The 18,528-nt window shown below is 42.3% G+C and overlaps 1 protein-coding gene across 1 annotated transcript in view; it reads right to left on the bottom strand.

Annotated features, from left to right (window-relative positions):
- The window catches only part of znrf2b (zinc and ring finger 2b), a 27,400-nt gene extending 8,872 nt beyond the window's left edge, over window positions 1-18,528 (bottom strand). Inside the window, exons 1-2 of the mRNA XM_047599050.1 lie at window positions 17,564-18,528; window positions 3,334-3,429 (exon numbers count right to left, since the gene is read on the bottom strand). Of these exons, the coding sequence (XP_047455006.1) occupies window positions 3,334-3,429; window positions 17,564-17,990 (523 nt within the window). The 5' untranslated portion in view covers window positions 17,991-18,528. The remainder of the gene's footprint in view (window positions 1-3,333; window positions 3,430-17,563) is intronic.

Raw genomic sequence — 18,528 nt, 5'->3', positions numbered from 1 at the left:
ATATCTCTGACTGCTTTTCAAATCTGTTGGTTCAGTCAATTTACACAACACTTTATTAAAATTAATTTTACAGTTTAGACGCTATTAAAGCCTATGATTCAAGCTAATGCTGCTAATCTCCAAGTTCAACTGTCTCTTTTTGACACCCAGTGGCCGTAACCATGGAGACGTTGCTAGTTGTGACGTCACGTACATACCCTCTAAAGCAGGGATACGACCGTAATTAGGGGCTTTTATTAACAAAAAAAAATGCAAAGGTCTCACAAAATCTTGCAGTAAACTCTGCTGCACACGCTTGAGTGTTTGTGTGTTACAGGGCCTGTTCAGACCTGACATTAACATCCAGATCCAATCTCAGTTCTGCAGCCTGTATGCAAATGGTCCGTAGTAGAGCAGCTGCTCTGCCGCTGTCTCAGAACCAACAACATCACTGTTTCAGGCGTGTGCGTCATGACCTTGGCTAACGTCCGGAGGTCCTTTGTTCCTTCATTCAGACTCTTAACAACTTAACATCAGCGTTTATTAGCTCTGCTGCTGAGCATTTACAGAACGTAATGCGTCAGTGTTTACAGCTCATCCGTGTGTTACTTCACCTCATTTTGGTCTTTATCTATATTTATTATACTCATGAATGTCATCATGTACATTCAGCCTCCTTACCACTTCAATTAACACTTTTTTTAATTTATTTAAGTTTAGCTACTTAAACCCGTACCTGAACCTTAACATATTTACTTTTATATAGTTTATCTCGTTTTAGGTTATTCTACTTTTTGCATTTTGCACTGTTGCTCTTTGCAGCTGTAACATCTTCATTTAATCACTAAAACAAAAAAAGTCTCGTCTTATCTTATTATTTATGGACGTTATTTTAGAAACCTGCACAAAAACTCAGATTACGACTTTAGCCCTGGAAGTTTGTAAATGCACCGTGATCTCAGGTGATAGCAAATAATAACTCACATCCGCAATTAACCACATGTCGATACGTTAACTATCTATTATTTGGTTAGTTAACAGCTCCAAGGACGGAACAGACATCACTTAACGCTGCTTTCTCCTTTTTTTTAGGAGATCATTTATAGAGGCGGATGTGTGTTTCTGTCTGAATGATGAGTTTAAGAGAAAAAGCACCCCCTGTTGAGTATATTAGGTCTTTAATGTGACTCAGGACGCTTTGAGGACAAATGTGACCCAGATTTCTCCAATGCGTCCTCAGTGTTTTTTTTTTTTTTTTTGGCTCACCTGTGCTGTGTGACTGGATCTTAATGGAAGGTCAGACCAGACCCACAGCGGAGAGCTGAGGACGCTGCACGGCTAAAAACAAACCTGAGGAACATGGACGTGCTGATTGCAGACCTTCAGGGGTCATGTGAGTCTCTGTGTATAACAGTGAGTGTGTTATGTGTGTCAACAGACAGTAGGCAGACCTGAGCGGTTGATTATCTTATTATGGTGGCCACAAACACCACGGGGCAGCTGTGATCACTGGGCTATGTCGCCTCAGAGAGGGGCAAACACACAAAAAGAACCCTTAGAAATCTCTGTTTTAAAGCAATAATTCATTATTTTCTTACTTTTTAAGAGTGAAATAAGGACTTAAGTGTCATAAGATGGAGTCAACATGTGAAAATGTTTTTTCTTAGCTAGCTACATACAAAGGGCTACAGAGCCAAGTTTGCAATTTCCTCCTGTTACCAGTCTTCATGCAAAGCTAAGCTCACCACTTCCTGATGTGTGAAATAGCAGCGTTTTGTTTACGGCACATAGTAGTTTCACAAGTTGGGCACAAACATCCGAGTCACTCTTACCGACAAATCTTTTTGTTTTGCTGCAAAGTTAAAAAAAAAAAAAAAAAAGAAAACTTTGAAGATCATTTCATCAGAATGTATTTGTGGCTCATTTTTGTACCAGTGAGCACAGTGATGAGATGTCTGCTTTTTGTGTTTTTGTCAGTTTGTTGTCAGTGAACCAACATGGTCTTATGATCGATGAAGTCTAATAAAGCCTGATAAGCCTTTTCTGAAATATGCACCTATTGAGCGACTTTATCTCATCTCATCTAATGCTTATCATCACTAGGATCCAGGGGGTTTCTGCAGCCTATCCCGGCTGTCGTCAGGAGCGAGGCGGTGTACACATTCACTGTTTATACTATGGACAAACCCATCATGAGATCACCCATTGGATTGAAAACCTCGAAAATGAAGCCTGTGTCAAATGTTGAGACCAACCCACCCAGCTCTCTGCTACCTGTCACTCAAAGCAGGAACACCCTTAATTATGCACTATTTTAAACCTTAAAGATAAACGTATGAGTTAGGGAAAAAATTCACCCCCAATACAGCACAATAATTTTTTTATACCAGGCTGTAAACATGTTTAATAATGCTGTAAACTTGGGCTTTTTTAACATGGGGGTCTGTAGGGATTTGCTCCCCTTTTGGAGCCTCAAGTGGCCACTCGATGAACTGCAATTTTTAGCACTTCTGCATGTTCTTCATCGCTCAGACCTGGATGTTACCGCCTGGGGGTCCACTCTGGACAGGCCTCCAGTCTATCTTAGGGCTAACACAGGGAGACAGACAACCATTCACGGACCAATTTAGAATCACCAATGAACCTAACGAGCATGTCTTTGGACGGTGGGAAGAGGCCGGAGTGTCCAGAACCTTGTTTCTGTGAGGCATCAGTGTGATAGTGTACTTTAAAATGAGATGAACCACAGCAAATGCGTGATTGTGTATGAGATGAGTAGCAAAACGCCAACCCAACAAGTCCTGTTGCTTTTGGATATTCAATGAGAACCCTCACAGACATATCGATTATATCTCATTGCTTGTGACTGAAGTGAAGTCAACGGACCTTAACAAATCTATATTTAAGTAAAATGTAGAAACTACACTTGCAGAATATTGCCCTGTCATGAGAATAAAAGAGATGACGGATCCTGTACGAGGGGAAGCTGCAGTCACACGACAGCTAGATTATTCTACAGATTTTTGGAAATAACAGGAAGATTGCACAAGATTTCACAGGGAAACAGACTGCAAAAAGATAATCTAGTTACATAACCAGATAGAAAACTGTGATTTTCTAGTTTGATGAAGAAGTTGGTCTTTTGTTTTGACAGTGGAGGATAAGCCAGTTAGAAGCAGCATGTCCTTATAAAGCGTTATACCCCGTGCATATTTCTGTACGTGATATAATACAGTGATATAATATTTGCAATCACTATTTGTGTTGCGTCTATGCAGATATTATTTTTTGATTGTTACACAGCCAACTGATGAACTGTTAGAAGAAGAAGAAGAAAAGAAGGACCAATCCTACCGTTGTACGTCATTCTGGGTTTGGTTAAACACAAAACCAGGTGAAGATCCATTTCATCTGAAGACACAAACTTGGAGCACACAGGGCACTTGAAGCCTGGAAGATAGAAAAAACCCCCATCAACAATGAATCAAAGGAGGGACATAAAAAAAAAAAACTCAATCTAAGTCTGAGACACGAATAAAGTGGCAAAACTTGATAGTTTTTCTTCTCTCTTCAGCACCAGTTCCACCATCATTCCTTAGGTCGTCCACTAAAGCAAATGTAGTGTCATCATTTCAAAAAGCATAAAACCAAAACTAACATTTAATCATTTGAGGTGTCTGGCAAAGAATTTCTAAGGGATTTATTTTGCTGCGATGTCATTTTGGACTAACATTTTTATGAAACTTAAAGTTTATGGGCTGGAAACAAAAAACAAAAAAAAACAAAAACAACTGTTAGCTTTTAGGGCCTATAATGGTATTAAGAGCTGAAGGGAAACGGTGCAGTTAGGTTCTGAGGAAATAATTTATATTTTTGTCTTCTGTGATCTACAAATGCCCTAAAGCGAAAGGAATTAGAGTCAGAGCGTAATCAACTGGCTAAAATAACTCAGTCAGCTGCCCGGTGGCTATACACACTGACAAAATCCCCAAGCTAATAACAAGTAGGAATAAAACCATGTACACACGGACTGAATACAAGGCCATTAGGAGGCTAGTGATGCCATTATATACTGTAGTGTTGCAATAAAAGCACATTTAAGAACATTAATTAGCTAGCTAGCAAAATTAGCTACGGTAAGGATGTGACTGAAAATATAGCAGTGATAGAACATGTTCATGTTTATATCAGCTGCCCGGTGGTCAACTACACATATCAGGCATAACATTATGACCACCTTCCTAATACTGTTGTGACTCATCAGAGAATGGGCGTGAATGCCAAGTCCAAAGTTTCACAGAACACTGAATTGTCACACGATGGTTTAAATGTTATTCACTTCTCCTGTCAGTGGTCTTAATGTTGTTGCTGATCAGTTTTTTATACTGCAGCACCAAGAGCTGCAGAGGTCCTCTTTGTTTGTCAAGGGGTATGGGCATACACTGGCACACACTGAAAGAGCTTTTGTGCATCCTGTGAGCAGATTTACATGAACTTGCTAAAAAAAAAAAAAAAAAAAAAAAAAAAAAGAGAAACGATACTAAACTATTGTGGAAGTGGTTCACGTAAAACACCTGAATGTGGTTAAGTGAACAAAACAGATGGCAATGGGCTCCATCACTATGGCACTGTAACACTCAACAACGGTGTAACCAGACTTATTCATATAGTAATCATTTAAACAATGTTACCCCCCAAAAAATATGCTCTCTGACTATGTCCAGTTACAGCTCTGGTTAAAATCATCCTTTTGTTTTGACTTCCATCATAGTTATACTGTCACAGTCTAAGCCCTGACAGCAGATCCTGCAGCTTCCACTGATGGCACCGCATGCTTTCTCCGAAGCAACATTTTTCCATCATCCATTAGTTGTTGGCATAACAGTTCTGCAGCAGTGTCGCATAACACCCAGAACTGAATGTGTGTATAAGGTACACAGAGTTCCCTACAAAGCTAAAAATCTGTCCACGTCGCGTGATACTGTTAGGGATGCCACAATCAGTGTCTGAGAGAGGCTTCTACTGTATGAACTATTTAAGGTAATTGCGTGCACACACATGCAGAATGTTTTTTTAAGATCTCCTGGCCTTCTGCTGTCAAATTAGAAATGTACTGTCTAGGTGTGTTTATTCTCCAGTCATTCTGAGAAATGCTTAACGCCGGAGCCGAGCCCTCCCCGTGAGGCTGTGATGACTCATCCCGTAAACTGTACGGGATGCTCTCTCCAGTAAATTAAATCGCTGCTAGTGTCCTCATCCATGGCTGTCGGAGGTCGTGGCTGCATTGGTCACATTGAAACTGTGGCCTTTGAGAGAATACGTCTCCTAGTATAACTCACACAGGCTGAAATAGCCACATGTGAAGGACATTTAGTGTTATTTATAACCCTGGAGCAATGTACAGTACATTTTTTTTGTGCAATGCCTAACGGCAAACTGCTGCTGCGTCTGAAGCATCTCCTTCACATGCTCAAAAGAAACACAAAAGACGGTTTAAATCCTTATTATGTTAATAAAAGCACAGAGATATAACACGTTCAGGACAAAAAAAGCCTTCAGCCTGCTGGGAGAAAGGATCACATCCTTTCTAACTGCTACTGGTTTCATTATGAAGTGGGAGAACCAAAGCAGAACATGAAGCTTTTGTCATGAGAAAACTTAAAATCGTACATTACTTTCTCTTTCAGGATCATGTGTGCTACTGTTTGAGGAAAACATTTGCCACTTTCTTTCACCACAGCCACAAAAGTACCATGCATTTATGTTTTGACATTTAAGGTACTTTTTCTTTTGATCTGCTGTGAACAAGGTTGATTCCTTTACCTTCTAAAAACTGGGCCTTGTATCTTGTTTCGGTGGAGAGGCCTTTACTCTGATTTCTCCACTTTTGAAGTTCAGTATGATCTACTCTGACCAGTTCTGTGGCTATAAAAACAATTCATGTGTATATACTTGACACTGACACTGATGTCTGACACTGTACAGGGTGCTATGGAAAGAAAATCCACAGCGAGAAGTGGGAAGCCCACAGATGAAAACTGCTGCCTGTAACATCTCAAATACTGTTGACCTACAACACTCAAAATTAGCTTGTGAAAGACCAAAGTTACCAAATTATGCGGTCTTTTATTTGCAGAGATTTATACTAAAAAGATTCAGAATATGGCATATTTTTTAAAATAAATTCAAGGATTTTTAGAATTCATATGGTCCATTTCTCATGACTTAAAGAATCAAGCCCTGTTCTACATATAAAGTGAAAACATAAGAAAACTATCACTCTACGCAGATGACAACCAACTGTACATTTTTGTTCTGTTGATCTCCTCTTAAGCAAAGCATGTGATTCAAAGCGTTTGAGACAATTCAACAAAAACTTACCCCATAATACAATGGCAGTCCTGGAGGTTAGCTTTGCTTGTACTTTTTTAGCAGAAAGAAAATTTGATCAGTGGAGTCTAAAATATGATATCTTATTGACAAATAAGTGCAGAGAGCAAAATTGAGCATATCCACTGATGAACAAAAATCTTGAAAAAGACAGACGGACTCCTCCAACATTCCTGTACTTTCATGTCAGACTGCTGACAAACCTGTAGTCTGCTGGGAAAGTTCCAAAATATGCAACCATCGAACAGATCATCTCTGAGATAATAACATTCGTAGTGTCTCTTGTCAAATCCCACATCTGAGCAAGACAATTACAACCTGCAAAATATTGAAAGAAAGCTTTCTCCTTGACATAACGACTGAAAGAATTAAACCGTGCATAATAATGAATGAGATGATGGTTTGGCAAAGTGCTTGTGGGGCTCTTTTATTGCTAGTTTTATTTCAGTGATTGATGGGCCACAAAATGGAGCTCTATCGTTTGCATCATGTTCGACATCTCAACTGCTGACCAGGCAGAAGCAAACTGCATGCTGTCAGTTGAATAGGATTGAGAACCTCATGCCTCAAGTACATTAGCTGATATTATGAGCCTTCATTCACAAGACTTTTACATTGTTATTGGCAAGAAAGAGTTTCCTAACTCATCACCAGGTGTTTACCTAAGCATAGAGACGGATTCCAAGCATGCTAAGGATGTCCTGATGGCCAATCCAGGTCTGTCATAAACCATGTCTTTGTAGCGTTAAAACATATTTTTTCTTTTTCTGTTTTAGTGGTGGTGGCTAGTGTAAAAGCTGCCAAAAAAGAAGAAGAAGAACCAAAATCACATGACTAAACACGTCTGCTGTTTAAAGATGGATGTTTGGCAAGGTGGTAGCAAGAAATGGTTATTCAATACCACCCACTTGATTTGCAACAAAAAAAGACAAAGGAAGCACCGAAACAGATCAGAGAACACAGGTTTTCTGGAAACAAGGTACAAACTAGCCTCTCCACACTACATTAACTTTGACAGAAAGATTTATTGGACTGTCGACTCTAACAGACTACAAGGAGGACAAGAAAAGCAAGTAATCGTAAACGTTTAAGATCAGATCAGGATTCAGATCTGCCAGTACTGAATGTTAAAATATTAAGATCAGGAGTCAAAAAAAATTATCGCTACACCCATTTGCAACCTGCCCTTAAACAGCTAAAGATGGTGGGTGTGTCAATGGTTGTGCAGGTGTTTGAGGGAGTATGAATGTCCTTTCCTAAAAGTCAGAAGACCAAGAACACCAAAGTTATTAGGATTCATTCAAATTAACATATACGATATAAACATGTGTACCACAAAAAAACTCTGACTTGTTGGCAGCATTAGAGGAAACGGGAACGGGAACTTAAATATCTGTAGCAGGCGCTTCCCAGCAATCGTACTATTGCTGTCATAGTCGTTCATCCTCAGTGGGGATGCTCACTACCTCAGAGAATGCTTTTTGTTTTTTGTTTTTTTTTCTCCATTATATTCTGTGCTGACAGAGCCCAATGTGACACCAAGCTGTAATACCACAGCTACTTGGCCACAGCTCCAAAACTTCACACACTGTTAACCAGAATCATTCACACTTTTGACTGCATAAGCAGCCGACCACTGCTCCACATCTAATCTGCTGTTTGGAGACCATCCCGGGGTTCTGTGTTCATTATCCACAGCCCCTGAATCAGCACATCTTGCCCGTCCATGCTATTAAAAGGGGATTTATAAATCATCATTTTATTGATCAGTCCACTGATCATCCAGCTGGCAAGGAGGCAGTTAACCCCTCTAGCTGGGGGCATTATACTTAAACAGACCAGCACATCACAGCCGCATCATTTAAAGTTAACTTGAATTCACAGAGGTAAGCAAATTCTAGAGTTTAAAAGTACCCGGGATGTGAAAGGGGGAAGGTCTTTCTGGGAGAAGACATCAATCATTGGGTGTCTTGTATCTTTTCCAAAGTCAAAGCTCCATCAGTGCATATTTTGGAGCTTTTGAAATTTAACAAGTTGGTAGAAGGGGATTGTTGCTGGTTCGGTGCAGCCTTTGCATAAGTCTGCTCGACATATTCCGATTTTTTTGGGTAGTGTTAAGTGACAAACACTGAACGCTACATTTATAATAGCTTCCTCGAAACAACATCAAGGAGAAAAATATTCCAGATATTCCAGATATACTTATTTAATATATACTTATTTAACTAAATATCAGTGAGATAAGAAAAGCCTTAATGAATCTTCAGAGTAGGATATTATGTTTAATTCGGATCGGATTGGTTGATATTAAAAGGTCAGTATGGGGTCAGGGGGCAAAAACAAACTTGACCGACACATCCCCAACAACAAGTCAAAGTGACAGTAAAGGTTCCACCAGGTGGCGTGTACCATTAATCATCTGCCATCAGAGACTCGGCAGATGGACAGCTCTTTAGAAAAACAGCAAGGGGTGGTGGAAAAAAAAAAAAAAACAACAAACAAAGCAAAGTCCCAACTGACCGGCTGCTTCAAATGTAGAGGGAACACAGTCGGATGGGTGTTGTCACAACATGCACTGAATAGACTCCCACACAGTAGCTCAAGTTTAGTTTGACTTGCTGTATGTCTGCGTAAGGTAAGTCTGGCCTTATCAGCAGGAGGGCTGTGCCGACTGTCTAGAGTGACATGGTTCAAAGAAACTTTCGTCACCATCATTATTCTCCCTCGCAGCCTGTCAAGCCGTCAGATGTAATGTGGCAGCTGAAGAACTAGATATTTTTCTGAGAAGTTGGTGGCACTGCAAACAAAACGAAAAGAGACAAGGACCTGCTGCACATCACATTTTGCAATATTGTGCAAGAAGTCTAGGGCAGAAGGGCGCTTGGCTTGTACAATCAGATGCGGAGGAATTTAACGATTGCATTACGAATCTAACAAAATGTGTTCATGACTATTGTAGCGCCACTATGTGGTCGATGTATATACATATATAGTCTTCTACTCAAGTCTGAGCTTTGCACCACTTATGGAGAACTTCCCAGCCCTGGCTTTAGAAAGGGAAGAAGGAAAAATAATAATAAGAAGAATCATCATTTTTGGGGTATGTTTTACACGAGTAGAGAAAGTACCTTCAATGACCATTTAAAGAATGTGAGTTCATACAGAAAAGAATACTTGTGGGAAAACCCTATGTCCAATGGGTTTTTACAAAACCTCAAATAACTTTTGTGCCTACCGTGATGTAATTATGGTACATCATATAGGTTTTGAAGAATTTAATTCTAATTTCCACAACAAATTACGAGTCAAAACAATAATATAAATCCTGCCAACACCTTTTTAATTGGTCAGAACGGTCTGAGATGGAAAAAGTTCAGCTCAGTAACTCAGACTGTTTGAGTGAAGCAGCAATACAGGCTTCAGAAAGCTGTGGCTGAAGTCACATCCCTGCAAAGACACACCAACACACCTGCTGCAGTATTCAACTGAAGCCACTCAACTGCACAGATTAGCAAAGCAGGTCAAGTGGCTGCTGCCTCATCCCATCAAAGCAGATTTCCGCTAACCTAGAAGGACTCGGCCACTAACACCAAGGCCGCTCAGCTCTGTGATGTCTGAACTCCTCAAACCTTACACTGACCGGGCGGGACATTTGTCCAGCAACCCAAAATATTAATATCAAGATTACTGTGTCTTTATGCATGAATACTGATAGCAATGGTTAAAATGAATAAATAAATACATACAGCTCTGTCTTCTCACTCGTTTCTTTGCCAGCTCCAATCTGGCTTTAGCTCTTTGCAGAAAAACAGATGAGCAACAAATCCATCCACGCTTTGCAGATGGGCTACATCAGCCGGCTCCTTTGATCAGACTCACAGACCTCTCGCGGCTTTTTATCAAAAAGAATAAAATAATACAGCCACAGTGGGGGGTGAAATTGCAAAATGTTTTGTCGACGATACCCCTTATTGGATGTGGCTATGAACTGCACCAGCCTGGTCCAAGTGGATATTCAAACTTAGCTGAAAAGTACTGAGCTGTTTTCGCCACTCTTTAAATAAAAACATGTAACGTGTATTGCAAAGAACACCTTCCCTGACCATAGTATTAATCACTGTATCATTTGCAGTACGCTTACATACATCTTTTATCACATACCGAATGTACTGGTGCATGTGGAATAAAATGCAACATGCACTGTATCCAAAATGACTATTATAACAAAATAAGGTAAATTTTGCAGGTGTTATATAGAAAAAAGTGTGTGTGAGAAAATGTTTATGTATTCAACATGTGGTGTCCTTTGGTGAACATGGTTTAGGGTTAGGGGTTGGGGTTGGGGTTAGGGTTTGGGTTTAGGGTTAACATTAACCGCATGTAACACTGTCAGCTGCTCTGTCTCCTTGTAGACTTAGTTTGAAATCCTGAAATATCAAACTTGTTTAATCTGGGTTGACATCTGGAAAAGTTTGGGAGATGATCTGAGCCGAAACCTCTGTTACAGAGCGAGGTCTAGACCCCATTTCTCTGTCACTTAGTCAGGGGGAATCAGGGAACAAGTCGACCCAAGACTCACGTAGTCTGAGCCCAGACCCAGTAGGATAATGATACAAGTTGCAGGCTGGTGTTTTTTTTTTTTTTGTTGTTGTTTTTTTTAGGAATGTTGTGGCTCACGGGGTTCCTGCAAGCTTCCCACGGGATGGGAGTCAGTTTCACTAGTAATCGTGTGACTGGAAAGGCATAGGAAATACCGTCAATGGAAGTGGGCGGGACGAGAAGTCATAATAACAAGGTCAGATTCAGAGAAGGCAGCGCCTGACTCCAGAATGTGTTTGACCAAGGCCTAAAATAATGGAAGGGACTAAAATAAGAGTGAGTAACCATTAGCAAACCATTATATGTTTATATATATACTGTTACAACTGCGAGTCATGAACCGATCAGGCATAAAATTATGACCACCATTGGCCTTCTGAACACAATCGGCCCATTCATTGATGAGTTCGAACTGTTTTGGAGGCACGAGGCAGACCTACACGATATACATAATGTTGTGGCTGATCGATCCATATATGTATATAAAATAGTTGATGAATGACCAGATGAATATGAAATGAAGTTTAAAATAAAAACAGTTCTGATGGTAGACCTTGAATAACTTCCAACCTTGGGCCTTATAATGATTGCAGCATGAATAAATAAGTATCAGCATGTCAGATATGGCGTGTTCAATCCAGTAAGCTGACTGATATGTTATGCTGTCTTTCAACTTTCAGAAAACCCGAACTGATCAAAAGCACAATGAATACAGACTACAGAGACTACCACGGCTTATACATGGGCTTTGTTGTCAATGGGAGGCATACTACAAAAGATGACAGCTGTCATTCCCATTATTGCAAAGAGAATAGACTTTGGAAACTCTATTCAACATTTAAGACCCTTGACCTTGCGGTTATTATTTTTTACTGGGAAACAGGATGCGGGTGTACAAAAGATTAGTTGCAGATGGAAGAATCTTTGATTGCTCACATAAAACTTCCATCGAAGGTCCCTAAACCCAATTTCGCGGCCAGTGCACACTCCACTACAAGAAAGTTTAGAAAGAATTCAGAACCCCCTATACACCAAGCAGCTGAGCTTGTTATCAAACTTTGTGATCGAGAGCTGCGTTCATTCAAATCACACACGACGACAGGAAACACTTCCACTACGAGCTTACAGCTTGCATGCAGGGACAGAAATTCAACCGTCGACTGGGACATTTTGGTTACAGACTTTGGACTTTGACATTATCTTCCTGTGCACGCCGCCTGCGCAGGAAACGAAGCCCACGTTCAGTGTGTAACCTTTGTCAAGGTTTTTAGTAATTCCATGGCATTGATTCAAGAGTTTGAACGCATCTGTGAGGTGTTCAGTGTTCTCTAAAAGTCTAATGAGTCTAGAAGTTCTTCCATACAGTCGACATTAAGTCTTTTCAGGATCCCTGGGGGAGACTAGGAAGCCAAAGTCATATTCCGTATTGGCCGAGTCCCGATCTGATCTTGGATTAACTCTCTGAAGAGTCATAAAGGCTTTTCTTATCTTCCTTGTATTCTCCCACATCACCAGTGCACTGCACGACTGATTTAAGTCCAATAAATATTTCTGTCAAAAGTTAATATAGTGTGGAGAGGGCAGCTCCAGCAAAATGTGTCGGTCATCCAACCGTGTAAACTCCCTTACCCTCTCTGGAATATGTTCACGTCGACTTTGTCTTGACTTTTAAAGGCAGCGCTCAGTGTTTGTTGTTGTTTCACAGAAGCCCTTGACTCAGGTTCTTTCTGGTGGAGAATCAAGTTAGTAGTAGTAGAATGACGATCTCCCACTACCACCTCGCCAAACAGACACATTGTGCAATTTAAAATGTTTTGTCTCAGTCACTTCATATTGCACAATAGGGTACTTCAATACAGCAGACATTATTTGTCAGCACTCTTCTTCCTTTTCTCGACTTTTGGCAGCTTTGAGCTAGTCAACCTAGTCTTCAGAAGAAGAAGGAAGTGACAAAGAAGTTGCCGTCTTCTTCTTTTTCCTTTTGCCAGCTTTAATGTTTGCCAGTCATCATTGAACAGAGCAGCAGACATTTTAATGCTACAGGAGTATGGTTTTGGTTTATGGCAGACCTAAAATAAATGAAATCAGCCTGACCTGATGATAATAAAAATGTCTTGATTGGTCCCGATAACGACCGGGACATCCCTCCCTATTCTGAGAAGTTATTGCAAAAAAGGAGGATAGGAGCCGCAATGTGCACACATGCACATTGAATCAAGTGCTTTATTATGTTATTCATCAGGTGCTTTGGTACAACAGGTATCCCTTCACTGCACTTCGCAGGGGCATTCCTGTTCCTACAATGAACAAACTAACCCTACACTTAGTCGTTGGCTCGAATATGGCAAAGCTGCTCTGCTGTATTTTCACTGAGCTGTTATTGAAATTAAGATCTGGCTCAGTTAACAAAGAAAACAGCACGCCACCTGCTTACACAGCCTGTAGACACATTTAAAGGGGTGTGTGGTGGTGTGTGTGTGTGTGTGTGTGTGTGTGTGTGCGCCTTTGTTCATCTTTGTTGCGATTATGAAGGAAGGAAACTTCACAAGTAGAGTTAATTATTAAGCTCCTGTCTGCTGACTCACCCACGTTAACTGGCTGTTTACACAACCTGCCACATGTGTGTTTGGTGTTATGTGCAGTGTGTGTGTTTCAGTAAACGTACTCTCTTGCGCACACACATATAATGCAGTAAAACAAATAGAATGACTATTATAACGCAGTAAAACAAATAAGAAGATGAGGAATGTGCCGATCAAGTTTTTTTTTTTTTTTGGTCGCTTGATCCAATACCAGTCTTTTAAAGCCCAGTATCGGTTGACCCAAGTCCCAATCCAATCTTAAATAAACAAAATGTCAAAAGGCTTTCCTGGTCTTGAATGCTTGTATTCTGCTCGATGGGTGTGGATTGAATCTAAAGTCGATTTAGAGTACTGTAGGACCTAGACGCAGTAACCGTTGCACATAGCCAAAGCCAGACATGACAGATGAAACTTTCTCCAACATTTAGTCAAACACAAGCCATACAAATGTCTGTATCTCCAAAGCTCCAGCTCAAGTGGACCAATCACAGCTGCAGTGCGTAGTCATCTCAGGCACTAGTCTCCTTGCATAGTTTTCTGTGTAAATGCCATAGCTTCTGCATCTACTTAACGCAGAAGATTACACTGCGGATAACAAATACAGTTAATGTAGGGAGGATAGTGTTGATCGTATCTTGGTTCCAGAAAACGTTCTCTACACCAGAAATGTTCTGGTCGTCCTACGCCATGAACTCCATAACCTTAACCCCTATTTTTTGCTCGATACTATCTCCATGAAGTGTTTCTCTACTTTTAAAAGTGTTCTGTGTTCGATGTTTCAGTTTCGGTGAACGCGGCGTACTCCTTCTAACAGAAGAGGATGGAGACGTTTTGAAGATAAAAGGATGTGGTTTTGGTTTACGGCAGACTTAAAATAAACAACTACTAGAGATCAAGTTTGGGTGAAGACAAACGCCAATCGAATCTGATCATTCAAAAAAAAAGCCTGGGCCAGCCCAGATACTGACCACCACATCCCTACAAAAGGAGGTAAACTATCCTTTGAGTTACTAGGTGTGGAAATCCAATTCTGGAACACAAAGAAATACACAGACTACTCTGACAGTAAGCAGTACAACTGCAGGAGTAGAGAACAGAAGACTCACACAAAACCAAATGTCAAACAGAAAAATACACGACTTGCTACACACTAACCAATAACTGTCCAAAGGCCAATTGAAGTGAAGACATTAGGAAATTGATGGTATGGTGGTTGGCATGAGAGTGCTTTGAGGTGAGCCAAGCCTATGCATTAAGCAATGTCCAGATCAAGGTCTATGTTGGCGACATCCCAGTTTCTCCTGACTTAAATAACAGAACAACCGCTATTAATGATACATTTGGGATCCTTATTGCTATGGATGTCCGATCTTTTGGAGTGAGTTATTTACGGTGTGCCATAAACCAAAACCACGTCCCTGTAGTCCATGAGACCATCGTTCGTTTTTCAATTGGGTAACGACCCCAAACACACCTCCAAACTACGCAAGGGCCATTTGACCAAGAAGTTGAGTGATGGGGTGTTGTGTCGAATGACCCGGCCTCTACAATCACCCAACCTACGTCCAGCCGAGATGGTTTGGGATGAGACGGACAAGGAGAAACTCTTTGAAGACTGTAGAAAAACTATTCCGAGTACCTCTTAGAAATGTTATTATTATCCATTAGAGCAGCCTGAACCGAAAACCTGTTGGTGGTATAAACATCAGCTGCCTGGCGTTGAACCTGGACCAAGAGCGCATTATTTTTCAGATCTTAAAATGATTTGCTGCCTTCAAGGGTTTCCATAGCCTCTTTCCCTGTTGACCTAGTCATTCTGAGTTGCTGTGTAGTGACAGATCCTTCAGGTGGAGAGCTTTTATCAGCGTTTGCAGTCGGGGCTCTGAGGCCTGCTTGAGGAAACCAAACTGCCTGAGTCTGTGGCCTCTTTTAAAAATCTTTTCACATCAATTGATTTTGCAAATATGCATGAATGTGTCATTTTACAAAATGGTGACAAAATGTGCCATCACCTTCATGGCATACAACATAAACATCAACTGGCACGATGAATAATAAATACGGCTCCTGTTGAGAAGTCTGCTGGAACCTGTCCAGCTTAACTGCAGCTTTAACTGCCCGCTCATGTCCACTCCTGGGAGGACGGCAATGGATCTGAAATGAGTGCATTGTCTTCTCTAAATGAACTTTCTGTCTTTTCTGTGTGAGATTTGCTGAGGTCATGCTGGGCAAAGTACTTCAGGGACATTAGTGAAAAGAAAGGGAAAAAATAAAGCAGCAGAAATAACAAACCATTTGACACCATTCAACACTGACAATAAGCTTGGCTTCCTGATTGGATAACCTCAATGTGCAACGCTGAGAGTGTAACTGATGCCGCTCGAGTCCCATGATCAATCCCAGGATGTGACGTGAGCGAGGGTTCAGCGACTTGAGACCCTGCTCTGTCACAGTGGATCAATAAGATCCTCACAGAGGCCCACGTTCACCTTATTCCTTGCCTCAAATGAGTCTGTGAATACTCGTTAAACATAGGTGGCAGAATATGGATGGATTCATTTGAGGTCTGGCTCCAGAAAACCTGTGTTCTCTCCTCCAGAAATGTTATGGTCATGCAACGCCATAAACTCCCTAAGCCTCTCTGGAAGATTTTTCTCTTTGACACCCTCTCCAGGAAACTTTTCTCTTCTTTTAAACGCAGCACTTAGTGTTTGCTGTTGTTTTTGGAGCAACCTTTAACCCGAGTGTATTTGTGAATCAAGTTGGTAGCATTGAATAACAATCTCCTACTATCACCTCACCAAACATCCACATTATATAATTTATACGTTTCTGTCTGACTTTACTTAAAAGTTCTTCAATGCAAGACATGTTTAGTCACAAGATTTTGGTTCCTCTTCTTTTGCTCTTTAGCAGCTTTGACATCTGCATGGCAGACCTGAAATAAATAACTATTAAAGATCTGACTTTATCTAAGCCCGATGCCGATCAGGACATCTCTAACATGATATACACCGATCAGCCAGAACATTAAAACTACTGATAGGAGAAGTATATAACGTTAACCATCTTGTGACAATTCAGTGTTCTGCTGGGAAACTTTTGGACCTCCTGGCATTCATTCATGTGGATGTTACTTAGACATGTAGCACCCACTTAGACCCCACCCCATAGCAATGACACTCCTTGGTGGCAGCAGCCATCCCCAGCAGGATGTAGACTGACACAGACACAAAAACATTATAGGAACAACTCAAAACATGAAGAATAGCATAAAGTGTTGACCTGATACTTGATCAAACTGATCAAGTATCTGTGCAATGACCCACAGAGGCCCCTCTCCACAACCCACGGGACCCAAAGGCCCCCCACTAACAACATCCCATTGCCAGACACCACAGGACACCTTCAGAAGGTCCATCCTCTGATGAGTCAACCATTTTGGAGGCACAAGGGAGACCTAGACAATATTAGGAAGGTGGTCATAATGTTATGACACGACTTTAGCCGCTACCAATGTGCATGGAGGAAAAAAATGAAACCGAAGGAAGGTCAAGACACCAGCAACCCTTGCAGTAAAAGGGAACAACTTTATTAGACCCTCATAGGGGTCATGTTTAGTTCTGGTGCCTGGTTACAAATTGTGACAGCGAGAAGTTTGGGGCTCATGGTTTTCAGTTTTTCTAAACTCTCGTTAAAGTTTATGAGATGAGGTTTATAGAGCAAACACATGTGTTCACATGTGGCGCCTCGGGGTTGCTTCAGACAACTTCCCAACATTTCTTTACAGCTGAGAGGGGAAACACTGAACACTGCGTGAACGCAGCTTGAGATCATCGTGCATTTAACGTTGTTATTTAAAACCCTTTTGTTCTTGGGCCGCAGTAACATTTCAGTGACACTGGCCCGCGTCCTCAGCCATCTGCAGAGCCCTGCTGGAAACAGCCGGTGTCACCTCGGCTCAACGAGCCTCTGCTCAGTGTCAACACAACGCGGCAGCTGTGATTTCTTACCTCCGAACAGATGAGGCGAGAGGTGTGCTGGTAGCGATCCAATCAACAACCGGGTACCCTCTTGCCCTCCGCTTGAGCGCTCCCGGTTCGCCGCCCCCGCCGCTGCCGCCGCCGCCGCCTCCTCCTCCGGGCTGCTGCCGCCGGACTCCGGGGAGCTGTAGACTCCGCCGCTGTTCGGAATGTCGATGCCGGGCTGGGTTCTTGCACCGGACCCCCCCGCAGACCTCCCGGCCCTGGCTCCGAGTTGTTGGCTGGAGCTGGACGCAGCTCCGGACGCGCGGTACCTTGCCGCGGCGGCGGCGGCTGTCCTGCTGCTGCTGCCGCTGCCGCCGCCGGACGTGCTGGAGGGCAGGTCCGAGCCGGAGTACGCTCTGGTTCGTCCGTTAGCGGCCGCGTTAGCAGTCGGACTGCTCTGCTTCGCCCCCATGTTAACCTCCACCGATTTGGCTGTGAAATATTAAACAGGCGCTCTTGTGAGCCGCTGCGGGACGGTGCGCCAGATTTCCGTCCGAGGCGCAGGCGGCTTCACCGGACAGGCGTCCTGGAAAGAAAACAAAAAAGCGGAACAAACTCTACGTGGCTACGATCCCATCGAGATTAGGAGAACACCAGCGAATGAAAAGTTGCAACCGGTCGCGCGCGACGAGCGCTGGAGAAGCGTGGAAAAGTTTAGACGCCGTCAACCATTGCATCCCGTCGGCAGGAGTTCTGTTGTTCGTGCTGCAGGTGACGCGTCTCCTTCCTCGTCCGAGCGGCTCCCGGGGAAGCCGCCGTGCTCCGGGCCCTTCTCGGTCCTCCTCAGTGTCCGCTCCTCCATGGCCCGTGAGCGGCGTGCGGGAGCGAAGAGTCGCGCTCCTCACGCCTCCCTGCGCGACAACGACACATCGCTCACAAGAAGGAAGTGATGGAGGAGAAAGTCCTGCGCTGAAGCGGTTTTCTCAGCGGCGGCGGCAGCAGCAAGAACA

This window comes from Mugil cephalus, chromosome 11 (assembly GCF_022458985.1).
Source record: "Mugil cephalus isolate CIBA_MC_2020 chromosome 11, CIBA_Mcephalus_1.1, whole genome shotgun sequence".
Taxonomy (NCBI): Eukaryota; Metazoa; Chordata; class Actinopteri; order Mugiliformes; family Mugilidae; genus Mugil; species Mugil cephalus.
The sequence above is the reverse complement of the archived record's forward strand: the minus strand, read 5'-3'. Positions and strand labels throughout refer to the sequence as shown.